Below are 23626 nucleotides of genomic sequence, written 5' to 3' on the forward strand. Positions count from 1 at the left end.
AGGACATGAGGGGTCCCTTTCCTGAGCCACAATGCCCCAGGCCCTGGTGGAAATCTCTGAGTGATAGAGAGCTCACTACTAAGCCCAAGGCATTGCTTAGAAGTTGTTGGAGTTAAAAGTTTCCTTTTTACTGAAATTCAGAGACCAATTGACAGGTGATCACCAACCTAACTTGTGGGGCCCCCCAACCCCCCCCCCCCCACCTCACAAGTGGGCAGCAGCCACAGCCTATCTAGCCTGCCAGGCCTGGCCACTGACTTCCAGCCAGACAGAGGTTTTCCTATGGCCGGGGACAGGCTTGTCCTGCCTCAGATCGTCCAGGCCACGCTCTACCCTCAGCATTGGGGAGGCCAGGGTGGGGAGTGGAGGAAAATAGAACATTAGGGAAGCCTGCCAACATCTCACACTAGGGATGCAACAGCCCCATGATCAGGTGGCTAAAACACAGCACCTACCCTGTGCTAAACATAATTCTGAGATAGGTTCAAGGATCTTATTTCCATTTGACAAATGAGGAGGCTAAAGCTCAGAGAAGCTAAGTAACTTGCCTGAAGTCTCAGAGCCAAGAGGCAGTAAACTGGAGGCCAAGCCATCTGACGCTGAAACTTAACTGCCCAAAGTTGAGTCACGGCTGAAGTAGGGCCCCCCAGCCCACGGCATCCCCACACTCCCGAGTTGTGAGTTGTTCACTGGGGTGCTGGCCGGTAGGGGCTCCTGGGTAGCAAAGCATGGAGAATGCTGGATTAAAGAAAATTCAAGTTTTTTTTTTTTTTTTTTTTTACTGTGGGACTTGTCAGAGCCTTTGATGTGTTAATGCACCACTGTGAGTCTCCCAGAAGGGTTGAGTCTGCAGGACTTCCCAAACTCTCTGGAGCTGAGTCATATTTCTTTTTGGTAAACAAACTCCTCAGTGTTACAGATGAGGAAATGAGCCCCAGAGAGGGGAAGAAGTTAACCCAGGGTCACACAGCAAATATTTTTGAAGTTCAGAAAACTATATCCATTCACTGCCAACCACTCTCCCACCAACTCTCTTCCTCTGCTCTTGGAACCATAGTCCTTTCCCTGGCACCACCTTGCTCCCATGCCTTAGATGCCCACCATCTTCAGGGAAGCTTCAAGGTCTCCCAGGCCACCAGCAGGAGGAGAGAGAGAAGGTGCCTGCTGCCCTTCAAGAGCTCGTGAGGGGACTTGATCCACCTATGTGTTGCTGTCATGTGTCCCAGGAGCAAAGGGCAGGCAGGCAGGCAGCCTACGCACTTTTTTATGGCTGGGCCACATCCCAGAACAGTAAACAGAGGGGCAGGCAGCTGGCACCAGAGGCTTCTAGGGAGCAAAGGCCCCAGGTGGCAGATTCCTGCCCACCTCTGGGAGGGAGTTGAGAACAGTAGCTTTTCTTAGGAGTTTTTAAAAATTATACTCTAAGTTCATATTGTTCATATTCTTTACCGTTCCTGACAGGACCTTTAGGCCTCAATCCAAACATCACGTCCTCCAGGAAGCCTTCCAGACCTCTGGGCTCACCAGATGCTCTGTTCCTTTGATGCCCAGAGCATCACTCCGACTGAGAACTCTTGTGGGGCAAGGACTGTGCATTCCCTTGGCTTGGCCATGCCTAGCACATGGGGGTGTCCAATGAATATCAGCTGTTGAGTGAAAACTGTGAGCTGAAAGTGCTTAGAAATTTTTTAAAAACCTGATATATTGGGTCTGATGATTCTGCTTACAAAATGGATTTTCAATTTTGCATAGTCTCATAGACTTTCTCTAACCATGTCCTGTTTTGATCTTCCAAACAGATTTTAAAGGTGACCTTGCTGGAGACCTACAGAGACTAGAGGGGACTATGCAATTGTTAGAGCAGGGTGAGGACGGTTTATACCTCTTTAGCATCTTCCTTTAATGCTGTGTATAATGAATTTTATACTTGTTTTTTCAAGAGAAAAAAAATTTATTCTTGAAGCTGATCCAAGAGATTCCACTCTATGTACATACAACATGTGCCCAGCTGTGAGCTCTGCTTGGTCCAGAGAAAGTCCCCCGGGGACTCCCTGAGGCCTGGGCCCTAAGTGACAGCCTTGTGGGGCAGCAGAAACTAGGCAGGCGGCCCCCGCCTTCTGGCCCCCTTTGCCTCTCCCCATCTGGAAGCCCCACTGAGAATGCCAGCGGGGGGATATGGCTCCGCAAGCCAGAGCGGATGGTCACCAGAGCTGCTTGCTCTGGCCCAGTCTTGTGGGCTTTGTGCTTTGCATCCAGCCTGGAGAGGGGTCAGGCCAATTTGTGATGGGGCGGGCGGGCGGGGGGTGGGCAGCTGGAGGTGAGGCCCAGGAAGAGGCAGGTGGGAGCTGACCATGTCCCTTCCCTTCGGGTCATGGACTGCAAGCATTCCGTCTTCTCTCAGCTCTGGCTCCTTTCTCCTGAATCAGTCCAGGCCTTCCAGCAGCCTCCCACCCTTGAACCCATGGAGAATGCGGTGGGGCATGGGGACTTAGGGCCCCTCACCTAGCCCTCTAGGGACTGAGACCTCCCACCCTGGGCTTCCTTATCCCCTAGGAGCTGGAGAGGTCCTTATCCCGCAGGCTCAAGACACAGATGGGCCACAGGGATGCAAGGACTGGGTAGGGCAGCTGGTCCAAGGTCATTCCGAAAGTCAGTGGCAGGGCTGGGACTCAGACCAGGCCTCCTAGGCCTTAACAGGAGCCACATGGCCAGCATCTGAGTCCCCAGGCCCCCCAGCCCACGAGGCTGGGCAGGAGGCTATGGCAGATACTCCTCCTTGACCGGCATTGGGGAGGAGGCCCCCAGGAGGCTAGCAGAGCTGGGGCACAGGCCCCCCAGGGGTGGCCCAGCTGTGGCGGCTGTGACTTCATGGGCTGGAGGGGGGGGCGGCGGGTGCTGCTGCTGCTGCTTCTTCTTGTTCACTTTGCGCTCCTTTGCCCGCCGATTTTGGAACCAGATCTTCACCTATGGTGGGGAGAGCAGAGATGGGCCAGCTGGTGGGGGACCAAACGGCAGAGCAAGAGGAAGAGAGGAAGGGCAGCTGGGCTCTTCTCTCTCCAGGTGGGGTCTATGGGCTCCCTGCTGTGCCACCACCCAGACTCTTCATGGCCGCTGAACCTTCAGGTCCTCCCTTCTAGAACCTGTCCCCGACCCTAGAGACAACTCTCGCCGTAACCTTCTCTGTCCCCGTTTGTAAGTCCATGCTCTAACACCCCTCCACCAGGAAGACTGCAACCTCCTCCCTCCTTGGGATTTAAACAGTAGTCATCATCACTGCTGCAGCCCATAGCTAATCAGATCCCCTGTCCCCCTCCTGGGGGTCAGGGATATTGGGTTTCATTGCAAGTGGTGAGGATTGGGCAGCAGCTCAGTTTCTGCTGTGCTGTGTGACATGGTCGGCAGATCCAACCTCTCTGTGCTCCTCCCTTGACTGAGTCTCTAATCTGCAAACACCCTGAAGGCCAGACTTCTGGTACTGCTTCTGTGGTTAAGGTGGGGGGACCCACGAACCTGCCGTTCAGTGAGCCCCAGATTGGCAGCAAGCTCTGACTTCCGCCGGATGGTGATATAACGGCTATAGTGGAACTCCTTTTCCAGCTCCAGGCGCTGGTGGTCAGTGTAGACCACGCGGTACTTGTCCTTGGTCCGGGTCTTACCTGAGAAGCAGAGGGGCAGGAGGAGAGGGGAGTCGGTGAGGGTGGGGGCCTGCAAAACTCAAACAGGGCTCCAGGGAGGAAGCAATCCAGGCCCCCGAAGGAGGACCCTGAGGTGGGGAGGGATGCACATCCAGCCCTGGGGTAACAATCACTCCCCAGGGTCAGGCTTGGAGGCCATCAACCTGACAGGCAAGCACTGCTCTCATGCCCACTTGGGGAGGCACAAGGCTCAGGGATGAGAAGCAATTTGCCCGGAGTTCCACAGCAAGCTGCTGGAAGAGGCGGGGATTAACTCCAGCTCCCCTGACCCACTGCTCTACTCTGATGGCCAGTTCCACCAGCTTTCTCCCAGCAGCTTCCAACACAACAGACACTTGGGAAGCTCATGAAAAACACAGCGTCTAGGGCATTCCCTGATTCTGTGAATTAGAAAGCCTGGGGGGTAGAATTGGTATTTTATTTTCTTTTTGAGATTTTTTACATTAATTAATTAATTAATTAATTAATATTTTTTTAAAGATTTTTATTTTATTTATTCATGAGAGACACAGCAAGAGAGAGAGGCAGAGACATAGGCTGAGGGAGAAGCAGACTCCCTGCAAGGAGCCTGATGTGGGGCTTGATCCTGGATTGTGCGGGATCACGCCTTGGGCCAAGGGCAGATGCTCAACTGCTGAGCCACCCAGGCTTCCCTATCTATTTATTTTTTAAACAACCTTTACACCCAAGGTTAGGGCTAGAATTCACAACCCGGAGATCAACAGTTGCACGCTCAACCGACTGGGCCAGCCAGGCCCCTAGAATTTGCATTTTTTAAAAAAGATTTTCTTTATTAGAGAGAGAGAGAGAGAACGTAGGGACAGAGGGAGAAGGGAAAGCAGGCTCACCACTGAACACGGAGCCTGATGTGGGGCTCAGTCAATCCCAGGAACCTGAGAACATGACCAACTGAGCCACCCAGGTGCCCCTAGCATCTGCATTTTTCACAAGTTCCCAAGGTGGTTCTGATTCAGGATCCTGAGACCACCAGTACTAACACCAGAGATATAGAGGGACACCTGACGGACCTGGGCAGATTGAGACTAATGACAAGCCAGCAGCTCCTCCCTCCAGTGCAGAGGAGAGTGGGGAAGAGCCACCACAGACAGAGGTGGAAGTTTACTGCACCATCCTGCGGTGGGTGCTCTTTACTTCCCGTCAAATGCCTGGCAGCTGCTGGCCCCAAAACCAAACAGAAAGAACGGAGACTTCTTTTGGCCTCAAGGAGCTGGCAGGTACCTCAAAAGGCCCCAGCCCTGGACACCAAGCCCCAAACTGGAGTTGCAGCCATCTGCCCAGAGCCATCCACATCACTGCCTCTCTGAGAGTACAGAGCAGTGAGTCAGGATCAGGCTTCAAATATTTACTGAGCTCCTGCTGCGGGCCAATGACTGGGGTGTACTGGAGTACACCAGTGAGCAAAACTAAAAAAAAAAAAAGAAAAAGAAAAAAAAAATCCCTACTCGCAGTGAAATTACCTTCTAGGGGAGGAGATAGATCAAAATAATTTGATATGTTAATGCTAAGTATTTGATGTTAATTGATAAGTATTCCTGAGAAGAAGTAGCCAAGAAGAGAGGACTAGGAATTTGGGGAGGAGACAGCATATGAATTTAAATAGAATAGTCTGAGAAGGTCTCACTGAGAAGGAGAATTTAAGCAAAGATCTAAAGGAGGTGAGAGAAGGAGTCATGCAGGTATCTGGGGAAGAGGGCTCTGGGTGCAGGGAACAGTAAGTTCAAAGGCCCTGTGGTTGGGAGCATGCCTGACATCTGACATGTGTGGGGGACGGTAGGGGGCTGGTGTAGCAAGGTGTAGCTCACAGTGCAGTGAGCAAGGACAGAGGGGCAGGTCATCCAGGGCCTTGTCAGCCACTGAAAGGACTCTGGGTTTTACTCTGTCTGGGAGGGGAGCTATTGCAGGCTTCTGAGCCCAGGAGACAGCAGATCTGATGTAGGTTTTAATATGACTCTGGCTGTTGCATGGAGGATAGACTGGCAAGAAGGAGGAAGCACAGACAGGCCTGCAATAACCCAGGAGAGTGAAGGCGGTGGCTTGGCTTCTCTACAGGGCTCAGCCTGAGGCCAGGAGTGGGATTTGAGGACCAGCTGGGGTGAATGTCAGGGCTCTCTGTGGGGCTGCGATCAGAGGTCTGCCTGGAGAGAATATTAAAGTCATGCTTGGCCCGGGCTGGTGCGGGGGCCTGACTAAACACCAGTTTCCTTCGTAAGAAGCTGAGCGCTTGGCTATAAATAGGAAGTACACGCAAGCACTTGCAGACCTACACATGTCCCACCAGGGCATGGTGGGTCTCGAAGTAACCATGGACCTGTTCCACCTCAGCCACTTGCCCCCACACAGCCTGGCCTTGACCTCCCAGGGCCACAGCTCTGGCTTTGCTCGTCCCTCAGCACCCCTGTGCTAACCACCCACCCCTCTTCCAGCTCCCGCCCTATTACCAAGCCCACGCAGCTTGGCAGGACAGTCACTGGGCTCCCCAAGAGCCAAATGGTTTTGCAGAAAATGGGAGACAACAGATGTTTCTGGGCTTTTTTCCTTGGGTTTCCTGCCAGAGCAGCAGAACTGCAGTGGACGCTTCGATATCCACTGACCTCAGCCCACCACCCGATGTAGCACGGGACAACCTCGGCCCTCGGCCAGGCCTGGCCCAGGAAAGGGACAAGGGAGTGGCTGCTGAGGCCTTGGCTCCAGATGGGCTCTTCCTTGGCCTAGAAAATTCAACGCCGACTCAAAAACAGTTCTGCCTAATGCGCCACCCCCAGAGCCCAGCAGAGCTCTGAATCTTCACTGGGCTAAAGCGGGAAGGGCTCAGTTTAGTCTCCTCCTATGTCATAGATGAAGAGACCAAGGTTCAGGCAGGTAATACAGCTGCTGGAGGTCCAGGTTAGGACTTGTAAGTCCTTTCAATCTGCCCTCCTTGTGTAACCAGGGTCACTGAAGCCCTGGGCAAACATGGACTTGCCCGAGGCCATGCCACCTGGTCTAGAGTTCCTACTCTCCACTCTTGGCACAACTCTTTATTGACCCTGTCAGGCTTAGGGTCCAGAGAACTCCCTCAAGAAGCCCCGTAAGCCTTTGCAACAGAAGCTCAAACAGTAAGCAACCTGTCTTCTTGTACTTCTTGGAAGTGAGGGACCAGATCATGGTGAGGGCAGACCCGCACCCACCCCCTGCCATGCCCCCCGAGAGCTCCAGGCTGGGGCTAGATGGTCCACAGGCAGGGTGGACCCTTGAAAATGTCCAGAATATTACAGCCTGAAGTGGGGGGGTGGTTGAGGCTCCCTCCCCACCCAAACAGCCTGAGAGGTCACAAGTAGCACTTACAAGATACCTTTTTCCTCCGGCATGCAGTGCTCACTCCCATCCCTTCTGATGAGTAAGTGGGGATCCATCACACCTGTCTCCACAGATGGGGAATCTGGGGCTCAGAAAGGAGCCATCCTGGGGTATCTGGGTGGCTCAGTGGTTGAGCGTCTGTCTTCAGCTCAGGGAGTGATCCAAGGGTTCGGGGATTGAGTCCCACATCAGGCTCCCCACAGGGAGCCTGCTTCTCCCTTTGCCTGTGTCTGTCTCTGCCTCTCTCTCTGTGTCTCTCATGAATAGATCAATAAAATCTTGAAGAAAGAAAGAAGAAAGAATGAAAAAAAAAGGAAAAAGAAGAAAGAAAGAAAGAAAGAAAGAAAGAAAGAAAGAAAGAAAGAAAGAAAGAAAGGAAAAAAAAAAAGGGCATCCTTGCTGAGGGCCATCCTGCCTGGTAGTGTCATAAACCCTGGGCTCAGGTGACCCAAACTATAGCCTGACTCCTCCCGGATTTGAGGAGCGAGGGACTAGACAGGAGATAGGGCTCTAGCTGCAGTTATTTCTCTGTTCTAGTGAAGCTGCCAGGGAAGACCCAGCCCTCAGGCCCTGTCACCTCCTCTCTGGGCCCAGGAGATGGGCTGGTGGGCTCCGGTGCAGCTCTCAAATCACACCATTTTATTGCAGAGAAAACGGCTCTGCCAAAGAACAAAACATTTGGTATCACGCTGTGGCCCAGGAACCAAGGAATCCCACATGCTGTCCAGGGAGGAATAATTGCCAACATCCTCCTTGGAGCCCAGCTTGGTAACATCTAGCCTCATTTAATATGCACATACCGGGCAGCCCCGGTGGCTCAGCAGTTTAGCTCCTGCCTTCAGCCCCGGGGTGTGATCCTGGAGTCCCAGGATCGAGTCCCAGGATCGAGTCCCAGGATCGAGTCCCAGGATCGAGTCCCACATCGGGCTCCCTGCATGAAGCCTGCTTCTCCCTCTGCCTGTGTCTCTGCCTCTTTCTCTTTCTGTGTCTCTCATGAATAAATAAAATCTTTAAAAAAAATAATATGCACGTACCCTTTGACCCAATAACCCCACTTCGAGGAATTGATCTCATGGAAAAATGTCCAAAGCCATAGGAGTTTCAAAAGGCACAAGACTAAAAGCAATGTACATGTCTACAAGTAGGATACTTGTTAAATAAGAGATGGGACATCCATGGAGAGCAACATTATGTAGCCACTAAATATGGAGCAATTTCTAGATACATTGAGTTAAAGAAAAAAAAAAAGGAAGACCTAGAATGCTGTGAATTGTATGTTACTGTTTTTGTATAACAGTGGGGGATACACACACACACACACACACACACAAGCTCATACGTCTGTGTACCTGTAGAGTTCTTTCTGAAAGAATATACAAACCAATAAGCCTCTGGGGAGGATGGAGGCCATAGGTAAGTGAGAGTCTTTGGGATGGTCCTTCCTTCCTTCCTTCCTTCCTTCCTTCCTTCCTTCCTTCCTTCCTTCCTTCCTCTTTCTCTCTCTCTTTTTTCTTACCATGTATGATATGAATTTGCATTTTTTATAATTACTTCTTTTAAAAGAGAGAGTGAGAGAGCAGGCTCCATGCTCAGCACAGAACCCCAAGGGGGGCTCGATCTCACAACCCTGGTCCTGAGCCCAAATCAAGAGTTGGATGCTTATCCGACTGAGCCACAAATAACAAATTTCTATTTGTAATGACAGTCAGGAGCCCTGGGCTCCAGTGCCAGCTTTGAGCCAGAGTCCCAACTGCCCCAAGCCGCCCTCCCTTCCCCCTCCTGTGAGCACCTGTGCCACCCCAGGAGCCTAGGAGGGAAAGGTCAGAGAGGTGCGTGAGAGCAGCAGGTAAGGGAGAGGGCCCCAGGATGAATGATTTACAGGCGCCTGGGACGCTGGGGCAGACGGGGAAGTCTGGGCTCCTACAACAGGTGTCTGATGGGGGCCAGCCGCTCCCAGCCACCTAATGAATAACCCTCTGGGCCAGATGCCAGTACAAGTGGGGAGGAGAGTGGGTGGGGGGCCTCCTCCAGCTCTTTGGTGGTGAGGGCAGTAGGGAAGACCCTTGGGTAACTCACCCAAATGAGAGGCTTTCTCTTCACTCTGGCTTTGGGATACGAGGAATGGCCCATCCGTATGCATTAGGCTGCTGTGAAGGTAGCACATTCCCCATCTCCTAAAGCATACACAGTGGAGGTCCTGGGAAGCTTTTTAAAAACACAAATTCTAGACCAGAAATTCAGATTCGGTGGGGCTAAAATGAGACTCAGGGATTTGCTACTTGAATAGCCCTCAGGTGACCCTGACATGTGGTTGTTTGGGCAAACCGACCTCGGGGATTGTGCAGTACGGCTTCTCACTGGCTGGCTCATCAGGACTAGTCACCTCACCTTTCTAAGCTTCAGTCTCTGTATCTATAAAATGGGGATAACTATTATTCTAATAATGGCCAACATGTCCATGTGGCAGGCACTTGTATACATCTCTCAATACCTACGAAGCTGTGCAACTGTAATCCCCATTTACAGATAAACAGGCTGACGCTCAGACAGGTCCACACACCTTGTAGCTGGGATTTAAACTCAGGTCTGCCCAGCCTCAGGAACAACACTAGAACCTATCACACAGTGTGAGGTCTCCCATAATTACCTCCAACCACCAGGTGGATCATTTTAGAAAAATAGATGACACCTAGCACAGCACCTGGCACTTAGTAGGTGTGCAAGGATGGGGAGTCTCATTCATCTCCAACAGTGGTGGGGCAGCCATGTGGTAGAAAGGCTGGGAAATGGATCTGCGCAATGGGTGATGTGTTGGATGAGACTGTTTATTTATAAGGTCTCTTCCAATTTGGAAACACGAAGCTCCCAATGTTTGTTGATTCTCTGGTTGTGTTTGTTATTCTTGCTGAAAGAATTCTGAGACTGATTTCCCTGTCTGAAAGCCTAGATACCGGGCCTGCCCAGCTGGAGGATAGGGAGCAGGAGCCGTGCAATGGCCTGCGGTAGGGCCTCCCCAGACAGCCTGGGCCAGGCGAGGACAGGGTTCAGCCTCTGCCCCCAGGGCGGGGTGGGTGGCTCCAGGAAAATCACATGGCCTCTGGGTCAGCACTTCCTTTGCCCTCTTCCTACTGCTGGGTTTGTGGCCCTGGGGGATGACACTGCCAGTTCTGGCCCTCAGGGCCTGGAACACCAATCCCCCCCACCACCACCACAACCCACCATGCCCCCACTCTGTGTGGTCCAGCCCCACCCTGGCTGTGCATCACGATCCTCCCCAACACACAAACACACACGCAGTATGCACACATGCGTGTGTGTAAGTTTAACAAGTAAAGCTTGTTAAGGTAAAAATACTCCACCCCTGATCCACCGCACCTGGCTCTCCTGCCATCTTTCTTTCTTTTCTTTTTTTTTTTTTTTTTTTTAAGATTTTATTTACTTATTCATGAGAGAGACACACACACAGAGAGAGAGAGAGAGAGAGAGGCAGAGACACAGGCAGAGAGAGAAGCAGGTTCCATGCAAGGAGCCCGATGCGGGACCCGATCCTGGGTCTCCAGGATCACACCCCGGGCTGCAGGCAGCGCCAAACCGCTGTGCCACCGGGACTGCCCTCCTGCCTTCTTTCATAGCACGTAGGGGGTGGTGGTGGGGAATCCTGAACCACTAACTTGGTCTTGGTTCCAGTTCTGTGCCATCTGTGTGGTCCTGAATAAGCCCCTTCTCCTCTCTGGGCCTCAGTTTTTCCTGTGCATCAGAAGAGGGTCAGCTCCGAGGGCCTGCAGATCCTAAAATTCTGTGTAGCTCCAAGCCCTCCTCTTAGGGGCTGGGCCCAGGCCTGACCATCCTTAGCTAAAGGACTTGCCAGGAGACTGAACTTCTTCAGGCTCTGGACGTGAAAGCAGTTCGTAAAGGGCAAAGAGCTAAGGGGATGTCAAGGAGAGCTGAGCTATTTGCAGCAGGGGATGTTGGAGGAGTCCCTGGGGAGAGGGAGGAATGCCACCCGATAGGGAGCGCAGGGCAAGGAACACACTGGCCTGGGAGCGGCCACTGGCTGGACTTGCGATGTTCAGTTTGGGCCTGAGTCCTCATCGCACTGGCAGGGGTGGGACCTCTGCTGCAGCAGGCCTGACCCGCCTGTCAGATGATGAATGGATTTCCCTTCCTGGGCCATGAGGCTGTCTGCTGGGCCCTGATGGGGTCCTAGTTCCTGCTGAGCTACCGGTCCCAGGCTGCTCCATCCCGGTTCCTCATTCAAGCCCTGGAGCAGTGGGGAGAGGCTGGCTTTGGTGCAGAGGTCCTGCAGCTTTAGGGAGGCTTCTCCTTCCCACTGCAGCCCTCCTTTCCAGTCACAGCACCAGCAGGCACTGCCCCTCTCCTCCCAGGCCACCTTGGCCTTGTCCCCTGCCATGGCTTCTCCATGGAGGCCCATGGTCTGGGTCTGGCTTGGCTGGGGGAGGCAGCAAAGAGGACAGAAACTTCAAGATTGGGTAGACCTGTCTGTTCTCCCCCAGTCTGGCCACATGCCAGTGGTGTGAACCCAGGCAAGTCACTGCCCCTCTCTGGATCCCAGTGTATTAATCTGCAAACTGAGAACAGGAACTCCTCCTCAATACACTGTAATCGCAGAGATGAGGGGTGAGAACCTACTGAACAAGGTAATTATGAATAAAAACTAGTCAATGATGGAGATGGAGATGACCATAGAGACAGAAGAGGCCAGAGAGGCTCCTTGGTGGAAAATAAGGAACCCAAAGGGAACAGATTACCTACCATTCTAGGAACTCTCCAGAGGGATTGTCCTGCACCATCCCATGTGACAGCTACTTGCCACACGTGGCTGCTTAAACTTAAATTAACTAAACAGAATTAAGAATTCAGCTCTTCAGTAACATGAACCATCTTTCAAATGCTAGAGAGACCCATGCCACTAGTGGTTAGCATACTGAACAGAACAGATAGTGAGCATTTCCACCATCACAGAAAGTTCTACTGGACAACCCTTCTAGACCAAACTCCTACCCCGGGCCAGATGCCCACAGCTGCACAGCAAGCATCCTAACCCACCTGGGCTTGTACCCTCTGTAAAGGGCCTTGCATCTACTACCCACTTGGATTTTGCCATAGGAGCACCAAAAAAATAAGGCTCTTGGCCCAGAACAGCCCCTCTAAGACTAGCAAACAGCAACTGCATTCCTTTAAGTGTCCCCCCTCCCCTGGCCTGAACAGCTTGAGGCCCCTCTGAGCTTTTTGTAGGGGGCACGTTCTAGCCTTGCCCTACCTAGGTCATCCCCCTGCAGGCTGGAAGTCAAGTCCCTGCCCAATCGTCTTCAGGCCGTGCTCCCGAGGTCTCATGTTCTGGGTGTGGTGCAGGGAGGGTCTCTGGACCCCAGCCCTCTCCTAGTTCACTGGGTGACCTTTGCAAATCCCCTTCCCTCAGTGCCTTGCTCCTGGTCAGCTCTGTGAGGGTAGGTCCTGGTAGGGACCATGCCATCTTGCTCACCCCATCCCACAACAGTGCCTGACACACAGTGAGTGCTTGACAAATCCTTTGGAACATCTAACACAAGCTTACTGCTTCCTGGTGGGGACTTACTTAAGTAAATGGCCACCACCCTCCCAATGCTTGGGCCAAAAGCCCAGATGGCATTTCCCGCTCCCACAGCCAATTCATCAGCTGGTCAGCTCAACCTCCAGAGGGCCATCCTCCCAGAGCCTTAGTCAAAGCCACAAATCTAATGTAGAGATGTACAATTCTGGGGGGCAGAAATACCTGCATTTGAGAAAATGCTGAACAGGAGCTGAGTATTCAGTAGATCTGGTTCGTGCTCATAATTTATTTGTTAAATAGTTCATTCCCCTCTCTCCTGGAGAGGATCAGATTAAAAACAAACTAACAAAATAATTACAAGCTGGGATTAGTATGAAGGAAAGTAAACCTAGAGTTGAGAGCTATATTAAATGGCAGGGGTGGAGGATGGGGAGGGATCTACTCCAATTAGCTTGATAGAGGTCTCCTGCAGGAGGCAACATTTAAGTCGAGACCTGAAGGTCCAGGAGGTTTCTGTGCCAACAATGAGAGGGATGTTCCAGGAAAAGAGAACAGCATGTGTAAAGGCCCTGTGGCAGAGAGTAGCAGAGTAAGGGGCAGCTCCCTGAGAGGACACTGCCTTGTTCTGGCCAGAATCCTCTGCCCGCCTGAATGAATGAATGAATGAATGAATGAGAGAGGCATGCAGTGAGCCTGGAGAGACCAGCAGAGCTCTGAGCTCTGGGGTCAAGGGTTTGCATTTGATTTCAAGAGCAATGGGAAGTCACTGGAAGATGTTGAGCTTGGAGCATCAATCTTGGCTTTCACTAATGTCTACTTGCTCTCTGTGTTGATGCAGAGGGACCTATGCACCCCTACAAGCTTGAGGGTCGAGTGTGGCATGGGGAGGGTTCAGCAGGTTAGCCCATGTGGACTCCAGATGCAAACATTATTTCCAAATCTCAGGAGCTCCAGGACGGACACTGGAGGGCCAGCCCAGTAAGATAACGTCCTACTGACAAGTCAGACCCTGCTACTAACAAAGCTGTTTTGAACCTTCACAATGATTCCCTAAGCTCTCAGCAGCAGTATCTGCCAAAGCTGGGGGAAAAAAAAAACACCCAACCAAAAAAAGCCTTCTGCCACCTTCTAACTGGGTCATTCCCCTTCCCAGCTACATCTGAGAGACGAGGTGTCAAACACAGCTTCGCCTGGAGAACCAGTTTTGAACAGCCTGGCCCCTGCTGTGCCCACCATCCCCCATCAGCTTCTCCCAGCTTTCCAACCGGCCTCCTTTCCCCACCTGGGCTGGGACGCACAGAGGGAGGGGTCTGGGGCTGCTTCGTGTGTTACTTTATTTGATAGATTCCACTTAGGCTGTAGAGTCTGGGTTTGAACCCTGTGGGGCCCATCCTAGCTGTGTGAGCTTGGGCAGTCACCTTACCCTCTCTAAGCCTCATTAACTTTATCTGTAAAATGAGACTAATAATAGATCCTCACACCTCTTAGCGTTGTTCTGAAGCTTGAGTGAGAAAACCCATGCAAAGTTCTTGGCACACCGCCTAGTACGCGGTAAGGACTCAAACCAATGCCACGGTTACCAGCTTTATCACTTGGCGCAAGGCCTGGTGAGAAGGATGGGGCTGACCACTAGTCCTTGAGGTAGATGGAAGCAATAAACAAGAGTGGTGAAGGTTGTCAAAATAAGGGACGCCTGGGTGGCTCAGCGGTTGGGCGTCTGCCTTCGGCTAGGGGTGTGGTCCTGGAGACCCAGGATCGAGTCCCACATCGGGCTCCCTGCATGGAGCCTGCTTCTCCCTCTGCCTCTCTGTGTCTCTCATGAATTAAAAAAAAAAAAAAAAAAGAGTTGCTAAAATAAGTTGCTTTGAGGGGAGGGAATCCAGGAGGGTTTTCTAGAGGTGGTGGCCTTGGCGCAGTATTTGAACTGGTGAATAGGGCAGGAAGGGTAGTTTAGGTTGGGGGACCCAGACTGGAGAGGCAGGGAGTGTGAGGTGTATGTTTCTGTGCACCTGCTAAGGACGGGCAGAGACGATCATGGGCACTTGATGCACTGCATACCTACTGTGTACCAAGCACAGGGGCTGGGCTTGATGGGCACCATCGCTTCAAGGTGCAATCCTATTGTTATCCTAACATTATAGTGGAAGAAACTGAGGCTCAGAGAAATGATCCAAGTTAACTTGCCTGAGGCTGTGCAGTTTCTCACAGATATGCAGCCCCAGGCCCGAGGCTCCCAGGCAGTGGCCCTTAGCCTCCCCAGTAAGTACTTCTGTATCTAGAACTAGATACTGGCTTCAATAGTGGGTTGGAGCCAGTTCTCAAGAGGGCTCTGAATGCCAAAGAAATGTGGCTGGATTTGATGGCAGTGAAATGGCATATAACAAAACGGGGATTCCACAGCCTTGGGGAGCCATGGAATGCTCTCGAGCAGGAGATGTGCCTTGAAAATCTGGTAATGGTTGTGAAGACAGTTGGGACATCAGAGAGAGGCTGAAGGTGAGAGGCCAAGCTGATGGCTATGGCAAGGGGCCAAGGGAGAGGGTCTGGAATGTGAGGGTGGGGAAGGAGGAGGGTTCCTCCTCCCTGGGCCTCAGTTTCTCCATCTGAAAGTTGAAGGGGCAGGGGGCACCTGGGTGGCTCAGTGGTTGTACGTCTGCCTTTGGCTTAGGTTGTGATCCCAGGGTCCTGGAATGGAATCCCGCATCAGGCTCCCTGTGGAGAGCCTGCTTCTCCCTCTGCCTATGTCTCTGCCTCTCTCTCTCTCTCTCTCTCTCTGTGTGTCTCTCATGAATAAATAAATAAAATCTTAAAAAAAAAAAAAAAGAAAGAAAGCTGAAGGGGCTGGACTTACTGAAAACACTGCTATTTATAGGTGCAAACAGGTACGACCACAAAATAGAACCCCTTAAAGTCCTCTCCTATCCAGGCCTGAGCCGGGTGGCAGTAATCAATCACTCGGGTGGTGAGTATTTTGATGATGGAGTGAAGCCCAACAGCCTCTCCCTCATCTTTCTGGTTCTCACTGTCCCTCCTTAGGATAAAACCGGGGTCATAGTCCCCATCCCAGCCTCAGCTATGCCAGCTCCTCAGCTGAGTATTGAGCGTACCATCCCAGGAGGGACAGGCTTCCAACCTTGGCATGAGCTTGCTCAGCTCAGCAGTCGTGGGTCCTATCCCTAGGGCTGGGACCTCAGAAACATGTCAAAGCCAAGATCTCATCTCTCCCTCTTCTCCCAGTTGTCTTACTGTTCCTCACATTGTCCTGTTCATTTATTCAGCAAAATGTAGAAGCCCCTACTAAATGTCATGTACTATGATGGTGCCTGGAATGTAGTGATGGGTCAAATGGATGTGGCTCTGGACCTCATGGGTGTTACTTTGGTGGACTTTGGTAGATGGGTGGGTGGGGAAATAGCAAACACACAGATAAGTGAGTAAATTGAAATCAGTGTTGGTGCTCTGAAGGAAACATGGTGAGGATTATCGATGTGTATAGGGGGAGCCTTCCTTGGGAAATCATGGAGGACCTCTCAGAGGAGATGACCATTAAGCTAAGACCTGAAGGGTGAGAAGAAGATAGGCCTGCAAAGAGTTAGGACACAGGAGTTTCCAGGAAGAGGGAACAGGGTATGCTATGCACAAGACCTGCAGCAGGATGTGGCACATCTGAGAAACTAAAAGAAGGCTGGAGTGTCTAGAGCTTGGTGACCAAGGAGAGATTAGGGAGACTGGGGCGAGGCTGGGGAGGCAGGCAGGGGCCAGGTGCTGATGCTCTACTGTCTTGCAGACTTCAGGGAGGATAGATCTCACCCTAAATATAATGGGAAACCATTGGAAAAATTTTAACTGACTCATCCAATATTTATCCCAGCTCAGCCTCCACTTGTGTGAAATTAGAACACTTCTTACAGTCTCTGGGCTTTAGTTCTCAATGGTACGTTTGGTCTCTAAATGTCCAGTTCAAGTATTCTAGAGTGCTAGAGGCTCAGATGCAGGAGAGAAGGGGCTGGCAAGAAAACCTGGTACCACAAGACCAGGTGGCCAGCAACATTTGCTGTGGGGGAAGGGGGTGCGGGGGTGGGTGTTGGCATGTACCCACCTTCCCTTTGCCATCCCAGACAACAGCATTACACAGGCAATATCCTAGACACCCTGGATCTTCACTGCCCAGGAGAAACTGAGGCCAAGGTGTGTGTGTTGGTGGGGGCGGGGGGGGGGGGCAGGCGGCACGGCCTGGCCGACTCTCTCAGGGAGGGTCTGTAACTCCATCCTGATTCTGCCAATTATGCTTCATCTCAGGAACACTGGTTGGAGTCAGATGTCCCCGGGCAGACAGGCAGCAGCTTCCAGTTTCTAGAAAGCTGACAATCCTGAGTCCTCAGCAGAATGGGTCTCTGGGGCAGCCACTTTGCTTAGGAGTCTGCAAACTTCCCTTGGCTCTCCCTCTTTTTACTTTCTGGGGGTAAAGGAGGAAAAATTTTTTGCCTTTGGGCAGACTTATTGCTAGGCCCCTACCTGCCCAGGAACAACAGTTTCCAAATGACTTTTGAGACCAGAGGCTGAGCGGAATTCAACACAACTCCTGTCCCCAACATCACACAGCCTGAAAGCTCCCCCGAGGCCTCCCACCAGTCCTCTGATCCCCACTGGCACACCGTCTCCACGTCCTTGCTCCTGAGGAACTCCTCCTCCATCTGGAACCCACCCTGCCATCTCCAAAGTTGCCTGATGAGCAGGAACCAGCAAGTGGAATAGAGGAGTAGGAAAAGCAGGCTTCCTTCTCCAGGGAACAGACACAAAACCCAGGGGAATCTGTGGCCCCAGACACCTCCTCTCATTTAATCTAATGCAGGGTTCTCAACCGGGGTTAATGGAGAAGTCCTTAGGGAGCTTCTAGAACCCCTAAAATTGTCTGCTGAATTAGGCAACACTTTTTTTCTAGAGAGATTTGTATTTTCCACCAGATTTTCCAAAGGGGTCCTTTTATAACTTAAAGAAAAGTACAAGACCCTTCCTTATCATGTCACAGGTGGTAAAACTGAGATGCAGAAAAGATGACTAATTTAAGAGAAGCTGCTGTTGAGAGGATGAGAACACAGGCTTGGTGGTCAATCTGCCAGGGTTCAAGTCCCAGCCTCCACCTCCACCTCCATTCCATTTACTCGTCATATGGCCTCGTGCAAGGATTTAAGCTCTCTAGGCCACAGATTTTTCAAGTTAAAAATGAGGATGATAATAGTACCTACAATAATGTTGTGAGAATTAATGCAAGATCTTAGGTCAGTGCCTGGTCCATTCATTAGTAAGTGGTCCTTAAAGATTAGCTGTTACTGTTTAGCCAAGGTCACACAAATGAGAGGCCTCCAGAGGCAGATAGGAGCTTCTGTGTCCCTGGGACTTCCAAGAAGGTGCTCAGATTATAGCCAGATCTCCCCAGCATCTGTCCCAGGAGTGAGGAGTGTGTGCAGGGGACATGGGGGTGAAGAGAGAGAGAGGAGGTGGGGGAAGTCCCAGGCTCCCTCCCAGCTGGGGGAAGGGGGGAGGGGACAGACATCAAAGGGTGGGCAGGCCGACTTCCCGCCCCTAAGGCCAGGTGGCCTTTGTCAGGACAGGCCGGACACAGTCGGGACAATGGGGTATCGTGTTCACTTTCCGGCCAACAGGAGTCACTACCGAGCTAAGGAGCAGCCTGTTACATGACAAAGGGGGGACCTATAAAGGAGGTCAGTCCGCCCCTCATTAAAGCTGGCCCTTTGTCCTGCCCCCTCCTCTGCCTTTGAAGAGGGTGGATCAGAGAGGCCTGCCTGGGGGCAGGAGGTTCACAGTCTCAGGAGCCAAACAGTAGCCACCTTCCCAACTGCTCCTGCTTTCCCCTCCCCCAGGGTCAAGAGTTCAGGGAGGGCCCTGGGATGGCAAGGTATGGACCCCCCACCCCAATCTAACCACAGAGGGGGCTTTTTTCTGGTCCAAAGGATAGGAGCCACCAGTCGATTCACTGTACCCATGGGGATACTGAGCCTTGGAAAGGCAGGGGGCCCGCCTGTGCACGCCATCAGGGCATCGCCCGTCCTGGGGAGGGTTCGCAGCTTACTCCGGGGTTGGGATGGGGTGGGAGCAACGGATGACGACCGGGGCCAGTGTTGCTAACGAGCCCTGGGGTAAGTCTGGGGACCTGCGTCCTAGTTCAGGCCGTGCCAGGCCACCACGGGCACGTTTCTTCACGTCTCCGGGCCTCCGATCCCTCTCTGTAGGGGACGGGCTGTGCTTTACCAAGGCTGGCAGCCTGGGATTCCGAAGGGGGGAGCTGGGCGAGCAGCACTCCAGGGCCACGGTGGTCAGGGAGGCCCAGCGGGCGCCCTCGCGGGCCGGGGCAGGGGTCAGCCAGGGGCGGCTGGGCCTCGCCCTGGCACCTGCCGGTGCCGGGGAAGCGTCCGGAGGCGCAGGGCGAGGGAGGAGGGGTCCTTACCGCTGCCACCGCCGCCTCCGGCCGCCACGCTGCGCCGCATCCACTCGTAGGGCGTCCGCCTTTGCGCTCCGGGCGAGGACGGGGCGCCCGGGCCGCCGAGGGGCTGCGCCAGGAGGCTGGGGCCGGGCCCAGGGGGCGCGGGCACCGGGCTGAAGTCCGGAGGGGGCCCGAATGCCAGCGGGGCCGGGCTGGCGGCGGGGGCCGCGGGGCCTGGGCCGTAGGCGGCGGCCCAGTCGTCCTTGGGCGCCGAGAAGGGCGCGCTCCAGGCCGCGGAGGGTGCGGGGGCCGGCTCCGCGTGGGAGTAGCCGGCGAAGTCGGGGTACTGCGGGGGTCCCGGGGGCGCAGGCGGGGGGCCGTAGGCCTGCGGGCCCAGGCCGAGGCCCGCGGGCCTGGCGGGCCCGGGGTAGGCCGGGGAGTCCTTGTCCAGCACATAGCCCACGTACATGGTGGCCGCGGGGGCCCGCGCGCATGCTGCGCCCCCAGCCGCCGCCCGGCCGCCCCGACGAGCAGACTGCTCACCTGGCCTCGCGGGCCCGGCCGCCGCGCCCGCCCCACCCAGGCCTTTTATAGCTCCGGGCGCCCGCGGCCCCAGCCCGGGCGGGTTTGCATTTCAAAGCGGGGGGAGCCTCAGGGCCGCGAATCAAAGGGGGAAACCCGTCGGGGGCGGGGGGTTCAAAAGGAGACAAATTGCCGCCCCAAGCGGGAGGTGGACGGGCCGGGGCCTGGAGGGGTGGGGGCGCGGGGTGGGGGCGCGGGGCGCGGGGCGCGGGGGCGCGTCCTGGGCGAGCGTCCGAGGCGGCGCCAGGTGTGGGATCGTCCTCGCCGGCCGCCGCGTGGACCGCCCGTGACCCCATCTCTCAGGGGGAGAAAAGGGATCCGAGGGGCGGCGGGGGTGGGGGGGTGGGGGGCCCCGGGCCAGTGTCGCACAGCCACATCGGGCCGGCGGCGCCCTCCGCAGTGACCAGCTTGAGGTGAGGGGGCAACCTGACTTCAAACAGTTCCCTCGTAAGGTAGAATCTTGGGGGTGGGGGGGGGTGGGGCGGGAGGGGTCACGACCCCTCTGAGCCTCCTATGAAAGCTCTGGATGTTTTTCCCGGGAAAATGCACATATATGCACATACACGAGTCTGCATACAACTGGGGAGTTTCCCTGAGTTGACCCTCCAGAGAAAGTTCTTAAAGAGGTAGGGAAGTGGCGTCTTTGCAAGACATTCTAGGCAGTTTCTCACAATTCTCTTGACAAACCCTTTCAACCTCCCCCAACCCGCCTTTTATTTTAATGAGAAGTTTCAAGCATACACAAAAATGGAACTTGCAGTGAACTGCTATATGCTCATCACCCAGCTCCATCCATTATCAAGATTTTGTAAGTTATTTCATCCACTCCCCTCCTTTTTTTGCTAGAGTATTTTAGAACAAATCTCCAACATTGTGTCATTTTACCCCTACATACTTCAGCATGCATCCCTAAAACACGCGGACGCTTTCTTACATAATATGCCATTAACACATCTAACAGAATTAACACAAATTCTTGAGTATTATCTAACACTCAGTTCGTATGCAAAATACTCCAGTTGATTCAAACGTGTCTTTTTAACAGTTGGTTTGTGTGAATCAGGATCTAAAAGCCCTGATTCATTTATTATAGCTGGGGCCCAGTGGTATTTTTAAATGCATCTTGCACCCCCTTCCTCTGTTAAAGACTGGTACTTATTTCATAGCTACCCCAGAGGGCGTGCACAAAACAGGTGAGGAGCTGGGAGCGAGCGAGTAGCAAGGTTGGAAGATGTGAGGAAGGATTCGTGAAGGACAAGGCTCTGGGTCAGGAAGTCTTGGGACAATGGGTTCCCTTTCCACAGTGGGGGTTCAGTGCCAACAAGCTGCACAGAAGCCCCCCCCCCCCGCCCCCGATGATGACTGATCCTCCAACATTTCCTGGGGATACCCTTAATGTGCAGAGTCATGTGGCCCCCAAAAGGTGAACAGAATCTATTATCTATTCAACCTGTCCCTCGCTTGGATCACGACATCAGCCAGGGCAGGTCAGCATCATTTCAAGGCTGGACAGATGTGTCGGGATCTGGATACAATTTATAGGGTCCAGTGCAAAATGACAGGGTGAGAAGATCTCTTGTTCAAAAATTATTAAGAACTTCAAGATGGTGGCAGGAGAAAATTCAACTATGAAAGGGGCCCTTCTAATGCTGGGCCCTGTGTGACTGTACTGGGGGCCCACCCAAAGGAATTGGCCCTAGTCAGAATCTTGCATTCTGGGGTTCTGAAGGGTACTATAACAGAATGGGGGCAATTAAGACAGGGCTCCCCTTAAAAATTGGCAAGTATACAGGGAAGAGAGAAGAGGCTCAGGAGGACTGGGTTTTTTCTCTGAATTGATGAAACTGGGATTGCTTGGACAAGGAAGAGAAAATCCGAAGTGGGGCTTGAAAATCTGGACTGAGTTTAGGGAGGGGTGCAGGGCAGACCCGACACCTGAGAGAGAAAGCTGTAGGCACAGAAATAGGTTCAAACCCCTCCATCATGAAGTGCTCTCTATAGGGCCATCCATTTATGAAGTGAGCTGCCAGGAAATAGAAAGTGAGCTCATTATCACAGGAGGTATGCAAGTGACTGCTGGAGGGCTCTGGTCAGGGATGCTGCAGAAAGCATGCCAATCCCCGGGAGGTGGGAAGGTTGGGGCTTTCTAGGTACCTTCCAAGAGTATGGAGGTTGGGAATAGGTATAGGAGTTCATTTGTTCGTGTTTTCATTCATTTGACGTGTGTACTAATACTCCTCCTTTGTGTTGACATCATATTTGGTAGTGGATAAGGCCCTGCCCTTGGGATTTTCATAGTGTGGTGGGGGGAAGAAGCATGCATGAATCAAATAATCACAAATAAAGATGAAATGACATCTTGGTAAGGACCAGGAATTGGGATATTCAACCCAAAGGGAGGAGACATGGAAGTCTTGCAAGAGGAAGTGACATAGGCGTCAAGATGCAGAGGGACAGCATAAACACGGGTATTGAGGCCCAAGGGGACACATGGTCCTGTAGAACGGGAGGACCAATCTGGAGCTCAGTGATGGGGGACAGGAGATAAGTCTGATGAGGGCAGAGCAAGGGCAGGTGGGACAGGCCTCTTGGGAGCTTTGACTGATGGGGATGACAGTGGGAAGATGGCTATGGCTGGTGTGTGGCAAATGAGCTAGAGGATAGGCGGGGAGCTTGAGAGTGACAGGGAAGCTGGGCAGGGGTCCAGAAATGATAGAAGACGGTGCCCAGGATTGGGTGGTAGCTGGGAGGTGGGGGGCCTTTCAGGCAAAGTGGGGACTATTTCTCTGATCAGGGAGAGAGCAGAACCAGGGAGCCCTGAGGCCCAGGGGAGCCATGCCAGTTGCTCCATGGTCCCCTCAGTGCTGTCCTCTCCCAGGGCAGAGGGTGGGCTGGGGTAGGCCCCCTACTCCACAGACACACGCTGGGGTAAACCTCTATTCCCACCCTGCCCCGGGCCTGCTTTTCCTTGAGCCCTGATATTGGGAAGGGTGGGGCAAACTGGCCCCATTTGCAGGATGAGGAAAGCACAGAGAGGTCCAGGTATCCAGGCAAAGTCACACAAAGCACAGGGCTGGGCACAGGAGCTGGGTCTCTGACCCCACTGGCCTTTCTCGCTGCCTAACTGGGATACCCAAGGGGTCCATAACCCAGACCTGCCAATCCTCCAAACCTAACCCTTGTTCACCTAGGAAAACGGAGAGACACTAGACTTCATAGCATCCTGGTCATGAAAGACCTGTGGAGAGCCAACCTACTCATTTTACAGGTGGGGTAATTGAGCCTAGAAGTGTAAAGAGGGAAGGGATTTTTGCCAAGTTCCTGCAGCAGGACTGTGCTGCCCTGGAAACAGACCCAGGTCCTCTGACTGCCAGCCCAGAGAATGGGCTAAGAATGCAGGGTTTGGCCCTCGGCATCGTTCCAGAGCAATAATGATGACAATAGTACCACTATCTCGTGAGCACTCACTCAGTGCCAAGTCATTTGCACGTATTATTTCATGTAGGGTGAGGTAGGGTCTTGTTATCCCCACCTTGCAGATGAAGCAGCTGGAGCTCAGAGAAGTGAAGTCACCCACCTGAGGGCCACATAGAACATAAGCGGCCTACCTGGAAGTTTTTCGTTGCTCTGCAAGCCAAGCCAGCCTGGGAAGATAGTACGCCTGTGTGTCTCTCTCCTAAACCCGGGGTTTTGCTTATACAAATATCTGCTTCCTCTTCCTCCTCTAGCCCATGCAAAAGAGCCTCAGCCCACCCCTTATCCTCACCTGTAGGTCGACCTCCCCCCAACCAGAGCCCCGAGACAGCCCTGATATGACACCCCAGCTTCTCCCTCTCAAGGACACTGTAACTTTGTTCAAAAGTCTCAGGCTGGGCATCTGCAATGGCAGGTCTCACCCCACCTTACCCTTTGACTCGCCATGTGACCTTGGACACCTGCCTCCCTGGGTTTCAGTGTCCCCATATGCCCGCTGGGGACTGGGTGCCTCAGACGGTGGTC

General features: G+C 53.2%; 1 protein-coding gene across 1 annotated transcript; it reads right to left on the bottom strand.

The window, feature by feature from the left end:
* Window positions 1-1933: 1933 nt before the first annotated feature.
* On the bottom strand, window positions 1934-19595 carry CDX1 (caudal type homeobox 1). The gene is made up of 3 exons (XM_077895922.1): window positions 19070-19595; window positions 3511-3656; window positions 1934-2964 (listed from the first exon to the last, which is right to left on the bottom strand). The coding sequence occupies exons 1-3, from the start codon at window positions 19512-19514 to the stop codon at window positions 2758-2760; spliced, it is 798 nt and encodes a 265-aa protein (XP_077752048.1). The 5' UTR covers window positions 19515-19595; the 3' UTR covers window positions 1934-2757.
* Between the last annotated feature and the right edge of the window lie 4031 nt (window positions 19596-23626).

This window comes from Canis aureus, chromosome 4 (assembly GCF_053574225.1).
Source record: "Canis aureus isolate CA01 chromosome 4, VMU_Caureus_v.1.0, whole genome shotgun sequence".
In the NCBI taxonomy this organism is placed as follows: domain Eukaryota; kingdom Metazoa; phylum Chordata; class Mammalia; order Carnivora; family Canidae; genus Canis; species Canis aureus.

Bases quoted from the DNA above. Each gene is read 5' to 3' on its own strand.
- CDX1 (XM_077895922.1), bottom strand. From the start codon at position 19,514: ATGTACGTGGGCTATGTGCTGGACAAGGACTCCCCGGCCTACCCCGGG. The intron at 3,657-19,069 runs GTAAGGACCCCT...TCTGCTTCTCAG, and splicing joins CGGAGGCGGCGGTGGCAGCG to GTAAGACCCGGACCAAGGAC. The intron at 2,965-3,510 runs GTTCGTGGGTCC...TCCCCACCATAG, and splicing joins TGGGGCTCACTGAACGGCAG to GTGAAGATCTGGTTCCAAAA.